This window comes from Mobula hypostoma, chromosome 6 (assembly GCF_963921235.1).
Source record: "Mobula hypostoma chromosome 6, sMobHyp1.1, whole genome shotgun sequence".
NCBI lineage: Eukaryota > Metazoa > Chordata > Chondrichthyes > Myliobatiformes > Myliobatidae > Mobula > Mobula hypostoma.
The window spans coordinates 115,675,446-115,697,089 of NC_086102.1; the positions used below are offsets into that span (position 1 = coordinate 115,675,446).

General features: G+C 40.5%; 1 protein-coding gene across 2 annotated transcripts in view; it reads right to left on the minus strand.

Annotated features, from left to right (window-relative positions):
• Positions 1–286: 286 nt before the first annotated feature.
• Positions 287–21,644, minus strand: part of mcm3ap (minichromosome maintenance complex component 3 associated protein) — an 86,701-nt gene continuing 65,343 nt past the window's right edge. For both annotated transcript variants that reach the window (XM_063051525.1, XM_063051524.1), the window contains 7 exons: positions 19,960–20,057; positions 17,098–17,488; positions 16,751–17,017; positions 13,667–13,796; positions 7,087–7,284; positions 3,857–3,998; positions 287–3,732 (listed from right to left, as the gene is read on the minus strand). In XM_063051525.1, coding sequence (XP_062907595.1) covers positions 3,550–3,732; positions 3,857–3,998; positions 7,087–7,284; positions 13,667–13,796; positions 16,751–17,017; positions 17,098–17,488; positions 19,960–20,057 — 1,409 coding nt within the window. In that variant the 3' untranslated portion in view covers positions 287–3,549. The remainder of the gene's footprint in view (positions 3,733–3,856; positions 3,999–7,086; positions 7,285–13,666; positions 13,797–16,750; positions 17,018–17,097; positions 17,489–19,959; positions 20,058–21,644) is intronic.

Genomic DNA, 21,644 nt, shown 5'->3' on the forward strand with positions numbered 1-21,644 from the left:
TGGATGGAAAAACTTGATATTTTATTATACCCTCTCAGAAATCCCATTATGATAGTAACCTCCCTGTTTGATGGAGAAATTGTGGAAATCAAAATGCAAACTATTATCATATTTTTTGGGAATGCCCCGTTATCAGAGACTATTGGAGTGGGATACACAATGTCCTGCAAGACATCTTTAAATGTGAAATACCCTTAGAAAGTAAGACCATATATTTTGGGTATATACCTCAAGAATGGTTGAAAAGAGATAAATATTTAATGAATATACTCTTACCAGGAAATGGTTATCACAGGAGAGTCCAACTTTAAATGTATGGATGGAAATTACAATGGACATTTACAAAATGGAGAAGATAACAACATCTGTTAATCATAAGTTGGAACAATTTGATTCATACTGGGAAAAATGGTTTAACTACATAACACCTTATAGGCCTGATTTTATTCTCACTAATCAATGAATGTTGTAAAAAAAAATCACTCCCTACTTCTACAAAGTTTTCTCCTTTTGCTTGTTCTTTCTTTCCTCTCTTTTCTCTAAGTGTATACCTCAGATAAATATTATGTGGAGATTTTGGCGTATATGACTATATGATATACATGTACAATATCTGAAATGCGTCTTATGAAATGTTTGATGGTGAACTTCAATAAAAAAAATTACAAAAAAAAACTAACAGGCAAGTAATATGGCTTACACCAGAAGTGAACAGCAAATTAATTGAACTGGAATTGGGACACTGGCTCAGCTGTTTCAGTCATTCCACAAAAAAGTTTGAATGACATTTCAAATATACCAAACTGAAGCCTGCAGATATCCAACTAAGAACTTATACTGGAGAAAAGATAATTCCTGTGGGAATGACATTTATAACAGTGAAATACAACAATCAACAAGCCACACTGGACTTGTACGTGGTTAAAAAAGGAAGCCAACATTGTGGCTGAGACAACTATGACTTGATTGGAGATCCATCCACCATTTGTGTGCCACATCCCCTGCAATAGAGTCAACTGAAAGTGAATTAAGATAGATACTGGAATGATGCTACAGCAGTGTTCAATGCAGATGGCACTGGAAGACTCAAACATATCAAGGGTAAAATAGTATTAAGTGAAAATGCTACACCCAAGTTTTACAAAGTCCATCTGGTTCGTTATGTCATCGGTGATAAAGTAGCCAGTGAGCTGGTTCATGTGGAAGTTGAAGAAATTCTTTCCAAGGTTGACTGGAACCCATGGGCAATGTCAGTGGTCCCAGTAGCCAAGAAGAATGGGTATGTCAGGATCTGTGGTGATTTTAAGGTCATCATCAACCCAGTACTGACAGTAAATCAATACCCTCTGCCCTGGATAAAGGATATCTTTGCAAACCTTTCTGGATGAAAACAATAAAGCAAAGTGGACTTAGCTGACGCCTACCTGCAGATGGAGATGGAAGAAGAGTCCAAAGTGTTCCTCACCGTAAACACTCACAAAGGGCTTTATTGCTATAATAGGCTTATTTATGGAGTAGCATCTGTACCTGCACTCTGGCAGAAAGCTATAGAACAGGGATGCCCAGAAAATGATTTTCAGAGTAATATGTAGTGAGATACATGTACTTTGGCAATAAATTTACTTTGAATTTTACTATTTTTTTTAAATAAGTAACAACAGTTCTTTAAGATACCTGGATCACTGGGATCTATTCCAGGGCAGAAGGGATTTATACAGGTAGGGCAAGTTGCACCTAAAATGGAAGGGCACCAATACCCTTGCAATATTTACTGGTTGTTACTCAGGATGGTTTAAACTAGTGTGGTAGAGAGATGGGAACCAGAGCAAGGGGTCAGCAAGTGGAGGGATTAAGGAGGTTAAGTCAATAAATCATTCAGTGATCAATTCAGTGTTGTGGTGAGTGAAATTATCCAAGCTGATTTAGGAGCTGACGGTTGAAGGGTAGGAGCTGAACTTGATGGCATGGGGCCTAATTCTCCTGTACTTCCTTCCCAATGGCAGCAGCGAGAAGAAAGCATGGCTTAGACAGTGGGGGTCCTTGATGATGGATGCTGCTTTCTTATGGAGTAATCCTTGTAGATGTGCTCAAAGGTGGGGAGGGCTTTTGCTGTGATGGATTGGGCTATATCCACCACTTGCTGTATAGATATTCCCGTTCCTGCGCATTGGTGTTTCCTTATCAGGCCAGGAATCAACCAGTTGGGACACTCTCCTCTGTCTATCCATAGAGGTTTATCAGTTTTAGATGACATGCTGAATCTATGCAAACTTCTAAGAAAGCAGAGGTGCTTTCTTTATCATGGTGGTGCCTCCTTTATCATGGGACTTATATATATGCTGGTCCTAGGACAGATCCTTGGCATATGATAATGCCAAGGAATTTTAAAGTGACTGATACTATCCACCTCCCATCCCCTAAAATGAGGACTGCCTCATGAGACGTAGTCATTGTGGCAGCAATCAGCTAGATTTTCAATCTCCCTCCTATATACCCATTTGTCACCACCTTTGATTTGGCTAACAATTCTGGTATAATCAGCAAACTTAAAAATGACATTGGAGCTGTACTTAGCCTTATGGTCATAAGTATGAAGCGTTCAGAGCAGGGGGCTAAGCACACAGTCTTGTGGTTCACCTGTGCTAATGGTGATTGTGGAGAAGATGTTGTTGCTAATCCTTACAGAATGGGGGCTGCAAGTAAGGAAATCAAGGATTCAGTTGCACAAGGAAGTATCGAGGCCTAGGTCTTGGAGTTTATTCATTAGTTTTGAGGGGATGATAGTGCTGAATTTTGAGCTATAGAAAATGAAGAGTATCCTGATTTATGCATTTTCACCATCCAGATACTCCAGAGCTGAGTGAAGAGCTAATGAAATGGCATCTTCATTTAGTATTATAAATTTCTTATGGTTGATCTCAAGTTGAATAATACAGCAATTTATTTTATTAACTTTTTAGTACCTTTCAGAAGACTTAGAACCTGAACTTGTTAGTCACTTCCACCTTTCCAAAGTAGACACATTTTCAGAAAAGGGCACCAAACAAAAAGATACTTTAAAACCAGTCAGCCAAAGAGCTTTAAATGTTCATTTCTCAAAAAGCACTACTTTGCTTAGTAAAATGCAACATTTATGAGTGGATTTTTTCAACTCTCCTCTAATGTACACTGAAAATTTACACTAAATACGAGGCCTGCATCTTGTCATCTCTGCTCACACCCTCCACCAGAAATTGAGTATTTATCAGATCGCAGTACATCAACAGAAAGATTATTTCCTTGGGGCAAGGCAAGTTTTCTGTAACTAAAAACAAATGTAAGCAGCAATTAAAAAACTGGGAAACAACAGTGATTTACTTGAATAAACACGAGGTCATGTTCCATTAATCACCAATCCAAATGGTTGTAACAAATAAGAAATGCACGTATCAAAGTTTGGGACAAAAATAAAATGTCTCCTGCCGGGTAGGAATGATCTCAAGTTATACTCCACCCGACTGTAACCATATACATTATTCCAGAAAGTATAGGTTCCTTCTGCTAATTTCATCATGTGTCAGTTAAGTCCAGTAATATTGATAGGTGACGTTCACAGGTCATTTCTTCTTCTCGACTGGCCTGGATCAATCTTGTAAACTCTTTCAGTTTGTCTGATAAAGTCATTGTTGAATCGTTTAGCCAATTAGAGTCATTCATATTGGATTCCTCACTGTGCTTGTTATTGGCAACCTCCTAGGATTAGAAAAATTGACCAGTTAAATTCAAGTTTCTGATCTTGGATATACCATAGGTAATGAAATGAATTTCATGATAAATCAAAGGCAGTAGTAGTTGTAATTGTAGGAAGATTAGTAACCTGTGGTGGGGACGAAGCTGGAGCTTGGAGACTGGGCACAAAGAGTTCAGCAGCAGAGGCCAAGGACTGTGGGAGGTACAAAGGGAGAGCGACTGGCTCCAAGGGACCTTCATCAAGCCAACGGTAGAGTTGTTCTTCACACCTGGTAACGATACAAACACAAATCTAAGTTTTTCCTAAACATACAATGATTTAAAGTGTAAACTTCATTAACTTCCTGCATTAGGAATATAAGAAATCGAGCAGCACAGTAGTGGTTAGAGTGACACTTTACAGCACCAGCGACCCAGGTCAATTCCCGCCACTGTCTGTAAGGAGTTTGTACGTTCTCTCCGTCACCACGTAGGTTTCTTCCGGGTGTTCCACTTTCCTTTTACATTCCAAAGACGTAATAGTTAGTAGGTTAGCTGGGTGTAATCGAGCATCATGAGCTCTTTTAAAAAAAAAGATGCAGTTCATTTTAAATCAAGATTTCCACAGCAAAACTCAACAACCTGTGTAGCCAAAAGCTGAGACAACAGAGGCAGCACCCAAATAGGCCGTGTGCCTGTCAATAGGATACTCTATGAATTTGGTGAATGGGCACAAGTTGCAGAAACCACTGTGGTGGAAATCTGAAATTTAAACTCCTGGCTCAGAATTTGCATTCACACTGTATCACCCCTGGCAGGAAAAATGTAATGAGCACTGCACCATTCCAGATCAGGCATCAGGTCCAGAGGATTGCTGCCATCAACCAAGTGTTGTTGTGAAGTTGACTGATAAGCTAATCAACACTGGAGTAAAAAGCATAAAAATTATCAAGATTTTAAGTATTAGGGAATGAAAATTAGATCAGGAAGGATACATAAGGTCAAGATGGAAACCAAAATATCAACTAGAGTGGATTCCAGGTAATTAGCGTAGTGGTTAGCACAATATTTTACAGTACCAGCAATCTGCGTTCAGTTCCTGCCACTGCTTGTAAGGAGTTTGTACATTTTCCCTGTGACAGGATGCTCCAGTTTTGCTCCCACAGTCCAAAGACTTATTGGTTGGTAGGTTAATTGGTCATTGTAAATTGTCCTGCAATTTGGCTAGGATTAAATCGAGGAATTACAGGGTGGTGCCACTCTAAGGGACAGAAGGGCCTATTCCACGCTGTATCCCTAAAAATAAATAAATGGGCAATTGGTCAATTGAGGCAGCTGTTTATTTGGGGCATCTCTTAAAGAACAAAACTAAATCATTAAAATAGCCGGGATTCCCTTTGTTTATATGGGACACTAGGCCACTTAATTGGAGCAGGAGATTGTAGCCAAACATTTTCTAACCAGCGTCAGTCACTTACAACCTCATGGCTGTTAGACAGTACATAGTACTTAGAGTGATCAGTTTTTAAATAGTGTTAGTTGAGTGTATTTGTGTTCAAAAACCAGTAATTTTTGTCACTGATAGTTGGTGAGAAATAAGCAGTAAGATAATTTGGAACTGTTTCCCTCAAGTATTGGCTTGGAGAAACTGGGAGTGAAAATGAAACAAATTCACTACTTCCACAAGTTGGGAACTACGAGGGATTTGAAGGTATTCACAATTATCTTGAATGTTACAATGAAAATAAAGACTTGGAGGATGCAATTGTCTAAAAGCATTGTATGAAGGCAGTCTATTATCTGTACTAGATGTTTGTGTTGAATTTGTTCATTTACAGTCAATTGAGTATACAACAAATGAATTCATCCATCAATAACTATTAGGAAGGAAAACAGTTATATAGCACTGTAGGGGTATTAGAAGCATTCTAATTTGTTCTGTATTTCAGTTAAATACATAAATTGTTATGCAGTTAAATGATAATTTGTCTTTTTTTTATACCTTTTAACTATTTCTATAAAACTTTGGCTAATTGGGGCAGCCACTTAATTGGGCCAAAATGTATTGGTCCTGATGTGTCCCAATAAACCAGAAACCACTGTATATTAAAAAAATAAAAACCTATTAAAACTTTGAATTTTAAAATTTAAAAGTTTTGTTCAACTGTGAATGCCTATAGGAAAATAAATCTCAAGGTAGTATTTGGAGACATACATATACTTTAATAATAAATTTACTTTGAACTTCGCAATACTTGACAATAGCAATCCACACCTAAAAAAAATTGATGCACTTATACATTCAAAACATTTTAAAAAAATACACACACCGCCAGGCTCAAGGACCACAACTATCCTGCTGTTAAAGACTCTTTGAATGGACCTCATATATGCTGAAGATGAACTTGTCTTCAAAATTTACCTCATCATGACTCTTGCTCTATCTGCACTGCACTTTTTACAATATTCTCCACTCTACTGTTATTCTTTTGTACCAACTTAAAGCTCTTATGATTTGAAATAACCAATAAGAATAGCAAGCAAAGGAAAATTTATCACCTGGTACATGGTGACAATAATAAAACAATTACTAATACCAATTGCAAATGTGTCAAAGTTCAAAGTAAATTTATTACTGAATTACGTATATGTTACCATATACTACCCAGAGATTCATTTTATTGCAGGCATTCATAGTAGAACAAAGAAATAAAATAGAACCAATGAAAAACTACACACAAAGACTGAAACAATATGCACCAGACTGTGTAAACACAAAAGAAAACAAATAAGAATAATAAACACATAAGCAAATAAATAATGAGAACATGAGTTGAAAGTAAGTCTATACGCTGTGGAGTCAGTTCAGTGTTGAGGTGAGTGAAATTATCCATGCTGGTTCAGGAGCTTGATGGTTGATGGGTAATAACTGTCCCTGAACTTGGTGAAGTGGGACCAAAGGCTCCTGTATGTCCTGCCCAATGGCAGCAACGAGAAGAGTGCAATGGGCGAAATTCTAATGATTGTATTAAAATTCTATAACTGGAGAAGATGCAGAGTACTCCTGCAATGTCAAAGGAGGGAATCAATGGTTACAATTCTCTGCATTTTCTTAGTGCAATGATTGCAAATTTCTTTACAATCAATAACGACAGTTTTGCTACCATTATAAAACTTGGTTTCAATTTCATTTTTAATACAAGGTATTTTGTATGCATTTATCCAAAGTTGAAAATGATAATCTTTCCAACAATCTATGAGCTACCAATGCTTACTATAACTACTTAAAAATAGTAGTTTCATGTTGAGTCTAATCTTTATTTCACCATCAATATACATCCTTTGGTCACTTTCAGGAAGAACGCGCAGTTACCACACCTTCGATTTTCCTCTCTTTCTGTTTCCAATCCTGTCCGCAATCGCTCTGGCAGAAGTTCCTCTGCTGAGTAAGTACGAGTGATATCCAGAGCAGAAACGCTCCTTTCCAGAAGGGTTTCTTCAGAGCTGACTTTCATGGTGCAAGGTTTAAAGTCCAATTTCTGCTTAACTGAAGAGCAAGTCTGCTTTTGCGCCAACCTGGAAAGCGAACAGCAAGAGACAACACATTGTTTATATTAAAGAGGAAATCTACTAGGAAACATCAGAAGCTTTCACAGATTTCAGAGTAGTTTAGCTTAAAACTTATAAAATGATACAATTGAACAGTACACAAAGCACCTGCAGTATCTGTTTTTCACATGGATCCTAAGCTGCAATCAAGTTTCATTTTTAATATGTCTCTTGTGGCCGAGATTGGCTCAATCATTTTTTTCTGATGACACACTGTCAATACTAACTCTCGTTTAATTGTTCCAAGGTAAAATTTCATAGAGTTGTCTTGGAAACCACATTAAAACATAGCCTATTAGCCCAAATTCAAGTCTAGACTTCCCTCATTCTCCTTCATCTCTGGACCATAAATTCTGACTCCATAGTTGCAAACCACAGCTAAAATGAAACTCGATTTTTGCAGTGTAGGAAATCACTGCATGACCACAGCACCCAGGTAAATGCCAAGAAATCTAATATCCGATATACAAACACTAAACTGCTCCTTTTCATTGCTTTGGTATCCTCCCACTGTGACGAATGCACTTTGATATTAAAATGCAGAGGCCTATCCTGCTGATGATCCTACAGTCTCTGGAAAATAAAGATCTCAGAGCAAGATTACAGTACTAGAGGGACATCAGGGACTGCTGTGTAATTTGCTTTACGGAGATGTGGCTCACTGGTACCATTTTAGATGCAGTGCTGCAGCCCGATGGTTTCACCACTCACTATAAACATAGGACAGATAGTAGAGGAGGTGGAGTATGCTTTATGATTAACTCATTGTGTCTCTCAGTGCTGCTCACTCGAACTGGAACATCTAGTGGTCAAATGTCATCCATTTTATCTGCCAAGGGAGATTCCCTCCATTATCCTGGTAGTAGTATACATTCCATCTCAGGCCAACATCAGGCTCTGGAGGAGCTGACCATAATCTTCAGGCATGAGACTCTGCACCCAGATGCCTTGTCTATCATGGCAGGGGACCTCAACCAACACCAGCATATTACCTGTAAACCAGAGGAGCCAACACACTTGATAGTTACTATACCAACATCAAGAACACTTATCATGCCATCCAATGCCCACGCTTTAGAAAGTATGATCACCTGGCTGTACTTCTACTCTGAGCATACAGGCAGGGACTAAAGACTGGAGCACCAGTGATGACCAAGAAGGTATGGTCAAGGGAAGTAGAGGAGTGTTTACAGTACGGCTTTGAGTCAGTGGACTGGACCATATTCAGGAACTCATCTTCAAATCTGAATGAATATGCCACATTTGTCACCAACTTCAAGACCTGTGTGGATGAGTGTGTGCCTTTGAAAACACACTGTACATACCCAAACCAAAAGCCATGGATGAACCCTGCTGAGGGATAATCTGTGGCATCAAGACCAGTGATCCAGAACGAGACATGAAGTCCAGGTATTACTTAGAAAAGGCTATTTTAGGATGAGAAAACAATTCTGATTGAAGTTAGAGATGGAATTGGATGCACGTCAGCTCTAGAAGGGTTTGCAGGCCATCACTTCCTATAAAGCAAAACTTCATGATGCTTTACTCCCAGATAAGCTCAACGCCTTTTATGCACGCCACGCTTTGAAAGGGAGAATAAAACGACACCAGTGCAAATCCCTGCAGCATATGGTGATCCTATGATCTCTGTTTCAGAGCCAATGTCAGAATATCTTCCCAGAAGGTGAACTCTCTCAAGGTATCAGGCCCTGACGGTGTACCTGGTAGGGCATTAAAAATCTGTGTCAACCAACTAGTGGGAATGTTCAAGAACATCTTCAATCTCTCACTGCTACAGTTACAGGTTTCCACTTGCTTCAAGAAGGTGACAATCATACCAGTGCCCAAGAGCAGGGTGAGTTGCCTCAACAATTGTCACCCAGTTGCCCTCACATCTACTGTGATGAAGTGCTTTGAGAGGTTGGTCATGGAATAATCAACTCCTGCCCATGCAAGGATCTGAACCTGCTGCAATTTCCTATCACCGCAAAAGACCTATGGCAGATGCAATCTCACTGGTTCTCCACCCATCCTTGGATCACCTGGACAATAGCAATACTTATACCAGGCTACCATTTATTAATTACAACTCAGTGATCAGCACAACCATGCCTTCAGTTCTAATCAACAAGCTCCAAAACCTGGCCTCTGTACCTCCTTCTGCAACTGGATCTTTGATTTCCTCACCAGGAGACCACAGTCAGTGCAGAACAGAATTAACAAGTCCTCTCTGCTGACAATCAACTGGTACAATATGTTCTTACCCCTTTGCTCTATTCTCTCTACACCAATGACTGAGAGGCAAGGGACAGCTCAAACACCATTTCTATGAATTTGCTGATGACACTAGTGTTGGCAGAATTTCAGATGGTGACGAGACGGCGTACTGGAGCTGGTTGAGTGGTGTGGCAACAACAACCTTGCACTCAACATCAGTCCTCATTGAGGGATAAGCAGTGGGAAGAATGAGCAGTTTCAAGTGTCAAGATTTCTCTGAGGATCTAATACGTTGGATGTCAAGATCTCTGAGGATCTAATCTGGTCCCAACATATTGATGCAGCTATAAAGGAGGCAAGACAGTGGCTATATTAGGCTTTTGAAGAGATTTGGTTTGTCACCTAAAACATTCAAAAACTTCTGTAGATGTACCGTGGAGAGCATTCTGACAGGCTGCATCATTGACTGGTATGGGGGGGGGGGGGTGGTCTACCACACAGGACTGAAAGAAGCCACAGAAAGTTGTAAAATGAGTCAGCTCCATCTTGGATACTAGCCTCTGTAGTATTCAAGGCATCTTCAAGGAGCAGTGCCTTAGAAAGGCAGCATCCATTAATAAGGACCCCTATAACCCAGGACATGCCCTCTTCTCATTGTTACCGCCAGGAAGGAGGTACACTCTCAGCGATTCAGGAACAGTTTCTTCCCCTCTGCCATAAAATTCCTAAATGAACACTGAAAACATGAACACTACCTCACTTTTTAAAAAAATATATTATTTCTGTTTTGCACTATTTAAAATCTAACTATTTAAATATACATGGTTTCTTAAGGTTGTTGTAGCCAGGGGTGGTAATGGGGACAAACTCCCACTACCTACTAAATGCTCCCAAAGGCATGCACCTCAAATAGCCTCTGACAACCAAGTCCAGCTCCTGATAAGCCTGGTGGAACTGTTTCTACTGAAGGAGAAGAGGCAAAAGCAGGTGCTGCTGCCCTAAAACCAGTCACTTCAGGCAGCTGGAGCTTGACAGCCGTGGTTGGCAGCTCATCTAGGATAAGAAAAACTCAGATTTCAAAGCTCTGTTGCTGTGCAGCTATACCTACTCATGGGAAAGGCTTCGGGAGTAAACACCGAGGGAGAAATCAGGAGCTGGAGTCCCACATTGAGTTTAATGCTGACTGGCAACTCCTGTGATGCTGCTGGTACCAAACCGTATCGGTCTCTGCCGTTCCTTTGTGTTCATCAGTTGCGTGGAGAGGGGGAGCTTGCTACATGGGCAAGAGCTTGCTCTCCATATCGTACTGCCCAGGCTTGCGTATCTAGACAACTAGGATGCAATATCCATGCTCAACTCTGAACAACGGAGGCCTCACTTAATATAAGAATATTAAGAATAAGTAGTCCAGTACTGTGTGTGTGTGTGTGTGTGTGTGTGTGTATGTGTATATATATATTTACTGTAATTGGACTACCTATTCTTTTTTCTTGTTTGTATATTTTCATGTATTGCATTGTACAGCTGCTGCTTCAAAATCAGATAATAAACCTGATTCTGTGTATCTATCCTTGGTCCAACATATTTCATTAGGAGTTTGAGGAGAATTTATATGTCACCAAAGACTCGCGCAAATTTCTACAGATGTACTGTAGAGAGCATTCTAACTGGTTGCATCACCGTCTGGTACAGCGGGGCCACTGCACAGGATTGGAAAACACTACAGAAAGTTGTGAACACACCCCACTCCATCATGGGCACTAGCCTCCCCAGAATCCAAGACGCCTTCAAAAGATAATACCTCAAGAAGACACTCATCACCCAGGACATGTCAGGACAGGACCCATCACTCCTTCTCATTGCTACCATCAATAAGCCTTTCAGAAATAGCTTCTTCCCCTCTGCCATCAAATTTCTAAATGGATAATGGAACCCTGTACACTACCTCACTATTTGTTTCCTTTTTTTCCTGCTCTTTTTGCACTACTTATCTAATTTAGTTTTATATATACAGTACACACATTTCTTATTGTAATTTACACTGATTTTATTATTAGACATTGTTGTTGTAAAACAACACATTTCATGATATATGCCAGTGATAATAAACCTGATTCTGATTTAGAAACATCATCAGAAATGTACGAGGTAGAGGTCTGACATGTCTTTGGTTTAAATACTGCAAAAATTTTGATAAACTACAGTCTGAACAACATAATTGTACAAAATGTTGGTAAAGCTACATCTGGCACACTGTGTACAATTCTAGTCGCTCTGCCAGAGGAATGCCATTAAACTGGAGAGGATGTAGAAAAGATTTACGGAAGATGTTGATAGGACTGGAGGGCTTGGGTTAAAGGGAGAGACTAGTTAAGCTTGGAATATTTTCCCCTGGAGTGTATGCAGCTGAGGGATGACATTAAAGACATCTGCAAAGTTACAAGAGCAACAAGGTGAATGGTCATAAGGTGAATAACTGTTTTTCTTCACCTCCCCCCCAGTTTAAAATTGAAGGGTGGGGGAAGGAGGAGACTTAAAAGGGACCTCCCCCCCCCCCCACAGGTTGTCAGTATGTGGTGTAGGAGACACATATCACTTTATTGTCTGCCTGTATTGTATCTGTGATGCTTATCCTCACTCCGGGTTAAGGCAACTTGTCACATGGGTTTGGGCAGTGTTTCGTGGGTGGTGCGCGGCATTGTATAGTGGATAAAATAAACAAATATCGCCACCCGTTCACCTTTTTGGTGACAAAAATGCCATTAACTTCACTGCTCTCATTGACATACCTTCTCAAAAAATGCTATCAAATTAGACAGACGGGACCTTTCCGTAACAAAGCCATACTGACCACTTTGATCAATCCATCTTTCCATGTGCATAGTAGTAGTAGTGCGATTACTCTGGTCCAGTATTATGTTCTCCTAACAGGTTGTCTACTGGCGAGTCTCCAGGTGGCTGAGAAGGCTGAACCAAGATCACCAAGGCACTTAATTGGGGATGTTAGGGTGGGTTCACTTAATGGAGAATGCCTGTGCATGACTTTGTTTCACGGGTAGAGGCTGAGGCATGGTTAACCACCACACAGTACTTGAAATATTGGGGTCAGAGTCATGAAATGCAAGGACACTGGAAACCCTTCACTGCTGCAACCTTCATTTGCCTTCACTGCCGTTGTGATGCGTCATCATCTTCCACCAGCTCCACTGTTGAGGTCTTAGTTGGATCGTACTTGGAACCTCCCCCTTGACCTTATCCCCATGAGTAAATCTATCAAGATCTAAACTCCAAATGGCATCACTCTCGGGATCTCAGGAACCAACGAACCTCTCCACCATGACAAGGTGACCACCCTCGGAGATGTGCAGATTAAACCTGTCCCTCTAAAATTTTCTCCAATGGTTTCCTAGCATCAAGGCAGGATTCACTTATTATTACAGTACACATTTAGTAAAGGTACCATAGGAATGATTGTTGGTGTCAGACAGGGTGGTTTGAGTATCTCAGAAACTGCTGATCTCCTAGGATTTTCATGCACAACAGTGTCTAGAGTTTAAGAGAATAGTGCAAAAAAACAAAACAAAAATCAAGTGAGCTGCAGTTCAGTGGGTGGAAACACCTTGTTAATAAGAGAGGTCAAAGGAGAATAGCCAGACTGGTTCAAGCACTCAGAAAGGCGAGTGTAACTCAAACAAACATGCATTACAACAGTGGTGTGCAGAAGAGCATCTCTAAATGCACAACACGTTGACCCTTGAAGTGGATAGGGTGCAGCAGAATTCCACAAACATACAGTCAGTGGCCACTTTATTAGGTATAGGAGGTACCTAATAAAGTGGCCACTCAGTGTACCTGTTCTGGCTCCATTACAGACTCCCACTCTTTCCTTAGTCTTCCTCTTGTCTTTAATATAGATAAAATACTTGGCATTTTCATTGTGCTCATCAGTCCCATTTCATGCCCCCTTATTACATTTCTCAAGTACTTCTCTACCCATTCAATATTTCCATAGAGCTCACATTTTTTCACTTCTCGTTTGCCACAAACTCTTTGCACAAATCCTTTGTGCATTTCTCAATATCCCTTTGCTGCAGGAAAACACACTTTTATTTTGCTATTCTGTTTCATTTACCTTTTAGAGGCATCTTGGATTTCCACTTGGGTATGTGATCGTGCTTGTTGCCATATTATGGGAAGCTTATATTTTTTAAGGTCTTTCTGAAAATAATAGACAAGGATCTGGCCATCTTCACTCACAGCTCCTGATATACAAACAAATAGATTAATATATTGTAAGGCAGGCTAAAACACATCTATTTCCAAATATTTTTTTTAAAAACTCCCCTTTTTAAAAATCTTGCTTTTCCATCAAATGAGCCAAGAAGAAAGGAAAAAAAATCTCTGCACTTAGCAGTCCTTGTCATTATTTTAAGTACAGTGGACCTCAGTTAACATTTTGGCCCAATTAAGTGGCTGCCCCAATTAACTGAAGTTTCATGAAAATGGTTAAAAAGGTATTTAAAAAAAAACACAAACTACCATTTAACTGAGTAACAAATTATGTATTTAAATGAAACACAGAATAAATTAGAATATACAGCCACTATAGTAATTAAAAAACTGTATTAGTTCCTAACAGTTATCGACAGAGGAATTCATTCAGTGTACGCTATTGTGTGTGTTGTTTTGATTGACTGTAAATGAACAAAATCAGCAGACACCTAGTGCAGGTAACGGACTGCCTTCATACAGCGCTTTTGATGATTGCATTCTCCAAATCTCCATTTTAATTGTAAAATTCAAGGTGACTGTCAACACGTTCAAGTTCTTCTAACTTGTTGAAGTAGTGAAATTGTTTCTTTTTCACTCCCAGCTGTTTCTGCTACCTTCATGAACTATTAGTGACAAAAAAACCCACTGCTTTTTGAACACAAATACACAAGAAACGTTATTTATAAACTGTTTGCTTTAAGCATGGTGCAGTATCAAACAGCCACATGACATGGTTGTGACTGATGCTAGTTAGAGTGTTCTGCAACTCTCTTCTGTCCCAGTTAAACAGCATGTATTTGTGCCCAAAGAAGCAACTCTTTCAGATACTTTCACCCTTCTTACAAGCCAAAAGGAAAGCACATTAAGTCTCAGCCTGAAATGCCAATTCCCCTCTATTGGTGCTGCCTGACCTGCTAAGTTCCTCTTGCATTTTGTGTGTTGCTCTGGATTTCCATCATTTGCAGAACCTCTTGTGTTTGTATTTGGGGCATGTATTCTTGGATTTTATACAGCATCAAGGACATTCACTGATGCTGGCTCTTTGAATAATGTGTCACCATGTGTTCTTAATTTTGAGATTATTGAAATATTAATGCATTTCTTTAGTTGAGATATTTTCCAAAACCAAATCAAAGACTGAAAGGGCAGCTAAGGCAGAAACCACAAAATCAGTTAAGAGGTACTCAGATGAGCACTTGAAGATCACAACCTATGGCCAAGAGCCAGCAGATACAAGGTGGGTTAAATGTCTTTTTCTGTGCTGGAAATTTATTGATGCTGTACAGTTAGTTAACTCCAAATTTTTTTCATAAATCCGAAACAATCTCAACTGTACAAACGCAAACAACAGGAATTCTGCAGATGCTGGAAATTCAAGCAACACGCATCAAAGTTGCTGGTGAATGCAGCAGGCCAGGCAGCATCTCTAGGAAGAGGTACAGTCGACGTTTCAGGCCGAGACCCTTCGTCAGGACTAGTCCTGTACCTCTTCCTAGAGATGCTGCCTGGCCTGCTGCATTCACCAGCAACTTTGATGTGTGTTGCTCAACTGTACAAAGATCATCAATGTTCTATCATTGAACAATAGATCACAACACTTAATAGCTGGTGGCAAAAAAACCTTCTGGTCACAAGTCTGTTTTTTGTTCTCAGATCAGTTTCTAATCCCCGGTGTCAGACTTCTTTCTATATACTACATTCTAATTTTGACTGCACTTCAGCACTATCTTAAATGATTCTTAAAAAAAAAACTTAATTGCTAGATACTTTATTGATCCCAAATGAAATCCCAAAGATAATTTTAGTCTATTACTAAAAGTACTCCTCTGTTCAGCCAAGGTGGCATGCAGAGGGAGAGAAACATTGTCCAGAATTGCCAGGATTTCCCGTGGGATCCTTTGTTCTACCACAGTCTCCAGTGCATCCAGTTTGACTCATAACAGAGCCAGCCTTTCGAATCAGTTTATTGAGCTTGTTGATAGCACCTATGTTGATGCCATTGCCCCAGCACACCACCACATAGAAGATTGTCTGGTGACAACAGACTGATAGAACATGTAAAGGAGAGGCCTGCATACTCCAAAGGGCCTCTGTTTCCTCAGGAAGCAAAGACGACTCTGGCCATTCTTGTACACAGCCTCTGTGTTGGTGCTCCACTCAAGTCTGTCATCCAGGTGTACCTCCAGGTACTTGTAGGTCCTCACCACATCCACGTTCTCAGCATCAATAGTAACAGGGAGCAGTACATACATTAAGGCGATGAGACCGTAAGATGTAGGAGTAGAGTTAGGCCATCTGTCCCATTAAGTCTGCTCCGCTATTCCATCATGGCTGATTATTATTACCTTCAACCCCATTCTCCAACTTTCTCCCTGTAATCTTTGACACCCTCGCTAATCAAGAACCTATTAACCTTCAATTTAAATATACCCAATGACTTGGCCTCCACAGCCATCTGCAGCAATGAATTCCAGATTCACCACCCTTTGGCTAAAGAAATTCCTCATCTCTTTTCTCAAGGGATGTCCTTGTATTCTGTGGCTGTGCTCTCTGGTCCTAGACTCCCCCACTGCAGGAAACATTCTTTCCACAACCCCTCTATCGAGGCCTTTCAATGTTCAATAGAATATGATCAACTTTGTGTACTGTTACTCATTTCCATTTATTAACGTTTCCTTTTTATTTTGTAAATTAAATTTTATTCTGTCTTCCACAATGAATGAAGAAAGCAACTCACCTCATATACTTGCTTTCAAAAGCATAAGCTTTCAGCTGAATAGGATTGCACTTTCAGAATAAAACTAGAAATATAAATTCATTCTTGTTCTTTTTAGGCCATAAGACAGAGGAGCAGAATTAGGCCATTTGGCCCATCAAGTTTACTGTTTTCCCCTTATTCCCTTCTCAGACTTCAGCTAAAACATAAAACAAAAATACATCTGACCTGCAGCACAGGGTGGGATTAGGGGCTTCCACTCTGTCAGCCGGTGATCAATGCAATAGGCAATAATTTCATCCCAGGGGATTTCTGAGACCGAAGGCCCCTCATCGGCTAAGGCTTCCATGGAAAGAAAACTGTTCTCTTTCCACCTGTCGTGTATTCTGTTCAGCAGTTGTTCAACCTTGGAAAGGAGCAGTGGACAAGCTTGCTGTGACCATGGCACTTGAGACACGTAATGGGAGATCATATCGCAGACCTTAGGCCATGGAGCTGAGGAAAAAAAAAATATTGCAGTCATACAAGTGAAGGTCAACAGGTGGTTAAATCTTTCTGGAGCATTATGTTTATACCATTCAAAGGAGGTAGATCCATCAGTGGCAACTGAAAAGACAGCGCTGCATTCTTCAGCCAGGCCAGGTGGCTATTAGAATTCCAGTCTTTGTGAGCCAATATTTCATCTGCTGTGGGCCCACAGAACTCTGCCACTGGCCAGGAAAGATCGTACAGCAGCTCAGAGGATATCACTTCTGAAAGGAATTGTAGCACGTCATTGTAAAGCTCAATGATGGCGCTGGGGTTCTGTGAAGGCAAGGCAGCTGACTGCCTTTCAGATTTATCACTGTAAAATTGGTCACTGAACTCTCGGCACAGCCCATCTTCGATGAACTGCATCAGAGTCCGGCAGCAGACCTCTGGGGGTGGTGGACAATGTGAGGCAAGCCAGCTTACTGCTGCAGACACCTAAAAAAAAACATGAAATCTGTTACATATACACAGAGCAAGAATGACAACATAGTATAACTAAATGTTTTTACAGTGTTGATGAGCAGAGGGATCTTGGGGTCCAAGTTCATATCTCCCTGAAAGTGGCTACACAGGTTGATAAGGTGGTTAAGAAGGCAGATGGCATGCTTGCCTTTATTAGTTGAGGCATTGAGTTCAAAAGACAGGAAGTTCTGTTGCAGCTTTATTAAACACTAGTTAGGCAGCATTTGGAGTATTGCAGACAGTCCTAGTCAAGACTTTGGCGAGGGTGCAGAAAAGGTTTACCAGGAGATTGCCTGGATTAGAGGGCATGTGGCATAATGATAGTATAATGTGGTATAATGATAATTATTTTCTCTGGAATAGTAGAGGCAGAGGGGAGATTTGATAAAGGTTTATATGAGATTATGAGAGGCAGATAGAGTAGACAGACAGCATCTTTTTCCCAGGGCTGAAATGTCCAATACCAGAGGGCATGCATTTAAGCTGAGAGGGGGTAATTTCAAAGATGGGAGGGGCAAGTTTTATTTCATTTTTATTTTATTTATTTATTTTACAGAGAATGGTGGGTGCCTGGGGTAGCGGTAGAGGCAGAAACATTAGGGACTTGATGTTTAGATCAGCACATGGATGTGAGGAAGCTGGAAGGATATGGACATTGTGTAGGCAGAAGGGATCAAATTAGTTCAGACATTTGATTACTACTCTATTTGGTTTGGCATAACCACAACCAAGGCCCTGTTCATAGAGTTATAGAATACTACAGCACAGAAACAGGGCATTCAGCCCACTTAGTCTGTGCCAAACTATTAACCTGCTTAGCTCTACTAACCTGCATCCAGATCATAGCCCTCCATACCTCTTCCATCCATGTATCTATCCAAGTTTCTCTTAAATGTTGAAATCAACCCTGCATCCGCCACTTCTACTGGCAGCTCATTCCACACTCTCAACACCCTCTGAGTGAAGTTACCCCCTCATGTTCTCCTTAAATATTTCACCTTTCACCCATAACCCATGACCTCCAGTTCTAGTCTCACCCAACCTCAGTGGAAAAACCCCATCTATACCCCTCATAATTTTGTATACCTCTATCAAATCTCCCCTCAATCTTCTACGTTCATGGGAATAAAGTCCTAACCTATTTAATCTTTCCCTCTCACTCAGATCAAGTTCCAGCAACATCCTTGTAAATGTTCTCTGTACTCTTTTAATCTTAATTACCTCTTTCCTGTACATAGGTGACCAAAACTTAAAATTAGGCCTCACCAAAGTCTTATACAATTTCAACGTAACATCCCAACTCCTGTACTCAGTACATTGATTTATGAAGGCCAATGTGCCAAAAGCTTTCTCTACAACCTTATCTACTTGTGATGCCACTTTCAAGGAATTATGATCTGCATTCCCAGATCCCTTTGACCTACCACACTCCTCAATGCCGTACTGCTCACCCTGCAAGACATACCTTGGTATTCCAACAGCCATTTTTCAACCCATTTCACTAATTGGTCCAGATCCCACTGCAAACTTTGGGAGTCCTTTCACTGCCCAGTACACCTGCAATCTTGGTGTCACCTGCAAATTTACTGATGCAGTTTACCATATTATTGTCTCAATCATTGATGTTGATGACAAATAACAACAGACCCAGCATTGATCCCTGCAGCACACCACCAGTCACAGGCCTCCAATCTGAGAGGGAGCCATCTACAACCACACTCTGGCTTCTTCCGCGAAGCCAATGATTGAACTTCTTGACCAAAATCCCATGCGGGTCCATGTCAAAGGCCTTGCTAAAGCCCATGTAGGAAACATCCAATACCGTGACTTCAACAACTATCCTCAAAAAACTCCATAAGATTGGTTAGAGACGACTTACCACACACAAAGCCATGCTGTATTTTCCTGTCTATCCAAATACTTGTATTAGGCCCTTACAATACCTTCCAATTACTTTTCCAATACTAATGTCAGGTTCAACTGCCTATAATTTCCCAGCACCTCACCATTGGCTAAGTATGTTTTAAATATCTCTGCTAGGGCCCCTGTAGTTTCTGCACTAGCCTCCCACAGGGTGCAAGGGAACAGGAACAACATATTGTCAAACCTGGGGGATTTATCCACCCCAATTTGTCTCAATGACAGCAAGCACCTCTTCCTCTGCAATCTGAATAGGGCCCCTTCTCCCACATGCAATTTTCTACCTTACAAGATTTTATATTCTTTTATTGTCTGTGCAATAGTAGGCCATCATATACAAGCTAAAACAACTGCTAAATACTTCTGCTATTTTGCTGCATTTGGCTGTGATTAGCATATGGTTACTGATTTTTAGTTTTTGTTATGCATCAGAAGCCAGAGAAAAGCTGACATGTGAATGATAAGCAAATAGATGATACACCGCTCCACACAGATCTTTTACTTATTTCACCAAAGATCATTACCTTGTTTGATCCCTGAAGATCGTTGGTTTGCTCAGGGATCAGAACAATGAAATATTCAGACACAAGATGAGTGGCCACCAGGTTGTCGAGGTTTAGACCTTTATATAAAATAAACATATTAGTATTTTATAGATAATGGAAATGTCCTTTCCAGTATCCATCTACTTTGTCAAGAAACAGTAGAATTGGTTCGAATGCCCATCAAGATACCCAAAAATTTATACTTGTGCGTGTGTTGCCTAATCTCAAACCCTGTTTATGAGTTACAAGTTGATCAAAAGGACCTAACCTCAAACAGACTTGCTGATGGAAACAAATCAACACATAACGGCTGTCCTTCCTTAATCCATCTTCCTCATTCATTTCCCTGTAAAGCCCACATTTCCTTTACAATTATTTTATCCCTCCGACTGAAATTAGGTCAGAGGCTGCTTCAATGCAGTGGATATTCTTTCAAAGAGAATCCTACAGTATTGTGCACAAGTCTTAAGCACGTATATATAGCAAGGGTGCCTCAGACTTTTACACTGTACTGTATTTGTAAACGTGGAGTGGAAAGTGAGCTTGTGAATCTAGTGGGACCAGAGGATGTTGGGAATGGTAAGGGTGGAGCACTGCAGGAGGGGTATGGGACCGGTGGCAAACGAGTGCCGGGGTGGGGAGGTGGCACGGGTGCAGACATGCCCAGCTGCGAGAGATACTAGGCAAGGTCATTTGTTTCCAAAAAATTGGTTTATTGATCATTACAAAATGTCTCTCTGGTGCTTCCCACTTCCTCCCCTCTCTCTTCCCCTTTTCCCAACCCCTCTTCCCACATACACTCCAGAACAGAAACCTGTATCAGAATCAGGTTTTTCATTACTCACATATGTCATGAAATTTGTCGTTTTTTTGTGGCAGCAGTACAGTACAATACATAAAATTACTACAATACTGTGCAAAGTCTTAGACACCCTAGCTATATACACGTGCCCAAGACATTTGCATCCAGTACTGTACCTACCGACACAGTACTTCAACCTTGGACCAACCTACACCACATGCTTCCTCAACATTATTCCAGCACACTTCCTGATAACTGTAGGGTTGGGTAGGCTAGGACTGAGATGAGGAGAACCTTCTTTATGTAGAGGGTATCAAATTGTTGGAATTCTCTATTGCAGGGAAATGAGACAATCATTGATTGCATTCAAACGAGGTTGATGGATTTCTGAATGTTAAATGAATCCACAACCCCTTTCTCTTTTAGTTAGCTTTTTTCAAAGACCAAAATACATTTGCCTCCTTTCTTTTCAGGGTTACATATCTAGACCCTAACCATCTGATAATGAACTACAATACAAGACATAAGGCATAGAAGCAGAATTAGGCCAACCCAGCGAATACCCCATCAGGTCTGTTCCATCATCTGATATTGACTGATTTATTATCTCTCTAAACCCCACTCCCCCATCTTCTCCCCGTAACCTTTGACACCCTTCCTAATCAAGAATCTATCAATTTCCACTTTAAATATACCCGATGACATGGCCAACTGTGGCAATGACTTCCACAGATTCACCACCCTCTGGCTGAAGAAATTATTCCTCATCCGTTTTAAAGGGACATCTTTGCATCCTGAAGCTACCCCACCCCGGTCCTAGACCTCCCCCTATAGGAAACATCCTCCCCACATCCACCGTCCA